Source organism: Aptenodytes forsteri, unplaced genomic scaffold, assembly GCF_000699145.1.
Source record: "Aptenodytes forsteri isolate BGI_AS27 unplaced genomic scaffold, ASM69914v1 Scaffold403, whole genome shotgun sequence".
In the NCBI taxonomy this organism is placed as follows: Eukaryota; Metazoa; Chordata; class Aves; order Sphenisciformes; family Spheniscidae; genus Aptenodytes; species Aptenodytes forsteri.
In genome coordinates, this window is record NW_008795248.1 from 213,386 (window position 1) to 216,509 (window position 3,124).

General features: G+C 58.4%; 1 protein-coding gene across 1 annotated transcript in view; it reads right to left on the reverse strand.

The window, feature by feature from the left end:
- LOC103898532 (zinc finger protein 692) overlaps positions 1–3,124 on the reverse strand; it is a gene marked incomplete at its 5' end in the record, with an annotated part of 7,833 nt that extends 4,709 nt beyond the window's left edge. The window contains 7 exons of the mRNA XM_019471935.1: positions 443–571; positions 984–1,130; positions 1,316–1,364; positions 2,043–2,174; positions 2,296–2,463; positions 2,906–2,931; positions 3,078–3,124. Coding sequence (XP_019327480.1) covers positions 443–571; positions 984–1,130; positions 1,316–1,364; positions 2,043–2,174; positions 2,296–2,463; positions 2,906–2,931; positions 3,078–3,124 — 698 coding nt within the window. The remainder of the gene's footprint in view (positions 1–442; positions 572–983; positions 1,131–1,315; positions 1,365–2,042; positions 2,175–2,295; positions 2,464–2,905; positions 2,932–3,077) is intronic.

The following is a 3,124-nucleotide window of genomic DNA, read 5'->3' on the forward strand; positions in this document are numbered from 1 at the left end:
TCCGGGGGCGACCCCTGCCCCAGCAGCACGTCTCCTCGCTCCGACCACCCAGGACCGGCTCCACGAGAGACACGGTGGACGAAATGAAGACTCGTTAAGCCCCCCCATAGATCGGCGTGCCAGACCCCCCCCCACCCCCTTTGCGAGCTCCAACACCCAACGAGGCCAAGCAACGCAGCTCTGCCCTGCGGACGACGGCACCGCCAAGGAGAAGGATTAAACCCCCTCGGGGACACGTGGCTCTTGCCCTGCCCAGAGCTCAGGGCTTGAACATCGTTTATTGTTGGGTTGGACGGTTTCCGCCTGGTTTCTCAACATGGAAAGCATCTCCAACATGCCCCAAAACGCTCGTTCAGTGGCCACGGAGCGACGGATGCCCCAAGACAGGCACCCCGATGCCCATCCTCAGCGTCACCACACCGACGTGGCCGTCATGACTCACCTGACTCGTCCAACCTTCTCCTCCGACGGGCTGGAGCTCGTCAGGCTCGGCTCAGTCAGGGGCTGCTCCTCCTTTACGGGCTTCTTACGGGCTTTGGTCTGGCTTTGTCGCCGCTGTGGCTCAGAGTCGCTGGGGGAGAAGACGGACGTGGGATAGGCAAGACGGTTTAGATGGTTGGATGTGGTTGGACATTGTTTGGACGTGGTTGGACGTGACAGGACATTGTTTGGACGTGGTTGGACATGGCAAAGACCCTCACCCAGGCAGAGATACAGTGAAAGAAGGTGCCTTCCCAAAAGGCTGTACCCTTTTGAGCTCAGAAGCACCTTATTTAGGTGCTACAAGGACATTATTCCCATCTCCTCCCATCTCTGCTAGGGTCAGCTGTAGCAAGACAAGAGGGTGGCAGGGATGTAAGGTCCGAAACCCTGCCAGTGCGATACCCGTCTGGACTGGGACAGCGTGACTGGGAGCCTGTGGACTGGCTCTCACGTGGTCCCAGTCCACAGGCTCCTTCCCAGCAGCTCTAAGCGCTCTTCACCTGTCCAGAGATGGGTGGTAGTTCTCATCACGCACGTCATCGGTGTAGGCGAGGTCGTCGTCCTCGGCAAAGTCCTCGTCCTCCTCTTCCTCCTCTTCTTCTTGGGGCTCAGCCCCCCGCTCCGCTTTCTCCTCCGGGATGGGGGCGCTGCAGGAAGACAACGGTCAAAGTCAACTCTACCGCAACGGGTTTTATTGTGGAAGGTCTTCGTTAAAACGTTGGCTGCCCGTTGGAGAACTCAAGGGATGAGATGGATGGGTCCAAACTCAACCTTCAGCTTCGGACAGCCCAGTTACTACACTGGGGGAAGGCTCACGCATGCCACCACTCACCTCCCGTGATCTTTTGCCATGGTCCCCGTCTCTGTCGGCACTTGGGGAGCTGCAAGGAGACGACAGGAGTTGCGGTAAGTTGAAGCGGGGCTGGTTGAGCCGGGATGTTGGGAGAGGCAGAGGAGGGAGGAGGAGGATGGGGAGTGGATCTGGCAGCAGGGTTGGGAAGCCTGCAGGCGTTGGAAAGGACCTGCACGGTGCCATCCCGCTGACCAAAAGAAATGAGGGCCAAGTTACTCCAAAATACTCTACTGGAAGAAGCTCAACCGCTTCTCAAGTAGCTACTACAGGGCAAAAAAAAGATTTTTGCCCCTGGTTTTCAGTCTGGGTAAGCGACAAGAGCTGTGGCTCTTGGAAACTGCTGAGAGCTGCGTCTGCGTGGGCTCAGTGAGGTTTTCTGCTCAACACCTGTAATGAACCTGAGGTCCCCCAGCTCTGCTTTTCCGGGGAAGGAAAGGACGGAGAAGATACAGGCTTGTTTTGTGGTAGGAACAAGCCCGGTGGGAGAGTCCTCTACCTGTTTTTCCAGCAAAGGCCCAGAAATTTGTTTTACACGACGGTGCTATCAAATCTGGAGCAAGAGGGAGGCAAAGGGGGTTGGGGCAACAACCTGATCCCACTGGGAAGGTGGTCGATGTGCCCCTGGGACTGGGAGAAGGGCTGAAGATGGGGAATCAAGAAACCGATGGGGAAAGGAGGGTGGAGAAGGGAACACAGAGGAGCTCACCTGCGTTGCCGTCATCACTGTCATCACTACCAGCTCCCGGCTCTTCTCTCTGGTCCCCATCACCGACGGGTGACCGAGCTGCTCCCTCCGGTTCGGCTTCGCCCTTCCCGGAGCCGGATTCGGCGGCCAGCCCTGCTCGCCGGAGCGAGCGCCGGCGGCCGGTGACCGGTGGGGAGCTGCACCCCGAGTCCCCCCGTTGTTCCTCTCTGTGGTGGCTGGTTGTGGGGGTACGGCCCCACCGCCCCAGGGACACCCCAGGAGAAGCTGTGCCCGGCCACGCACTCCCACACCAGCTGGGACGTGCTGCCCGGGGCCGGGGGCTTCACGTCGGGGATGAAACCGCACTCTTGGCCGTGACCGTGGGACAGGACGACCAGGCGCGGCGGGGCATCGGTATGGAGAAGGTTGGGCTCCGACTCGCCTGGTGAAGGCACAAAAATCAGACAAATCGGTGAAAACCGGCTCCAAACTTGGCTTTTCGGTTGTTCTGCATCGTGTAAAACCAGCGTAGGGCAGGTGGGACACCTGCAAGGGTCTCCCTCCACCTTCCCCACCATCTCATGCAGGCTCTGATGTTTCCACCGTATTAAGAGCTCCCCTTCTTTAACAACCCCCAAAACCTCAAATAGCTCCCCCCCCCCCCCAAAAAAAAAAAAGAGCCGGGGATGCCAACAACCCCAACGCAGCCAAACCCAGGGAGCAATTCGCCTCCTGCTCGGGGGGGGTGAGCATCTCCAGGTGCATCTCCAGCACCCAAGCACCGCAATGCAACGGGAATCTTCTCTCTTCACCATAAACCTCTTTTGGACCCAAAATAAAATCGAGGCCAACGTGGATTTGGGGTGGGAGGCGCCTAGTTGGGCTCCAGACGCAGTCGTGGGAGCTGTACCTGTGGCGGGAAGAAGGAGAGTGAGCGAGTTTAAACCTTTCTTTTTCTTTTCCCAAGGGTTTTTAAGGGGGTTTTAAGTGTTTTGCAGCATCCCCATCCCGGTTTTTAAGGGGGTTTTAAGTGTTTTGCAGCATCCCGCCGCTGACCTGTCGAGGAGGAACTGGGCCAACTGGGAGTGCAGGGCGAAGGGCGA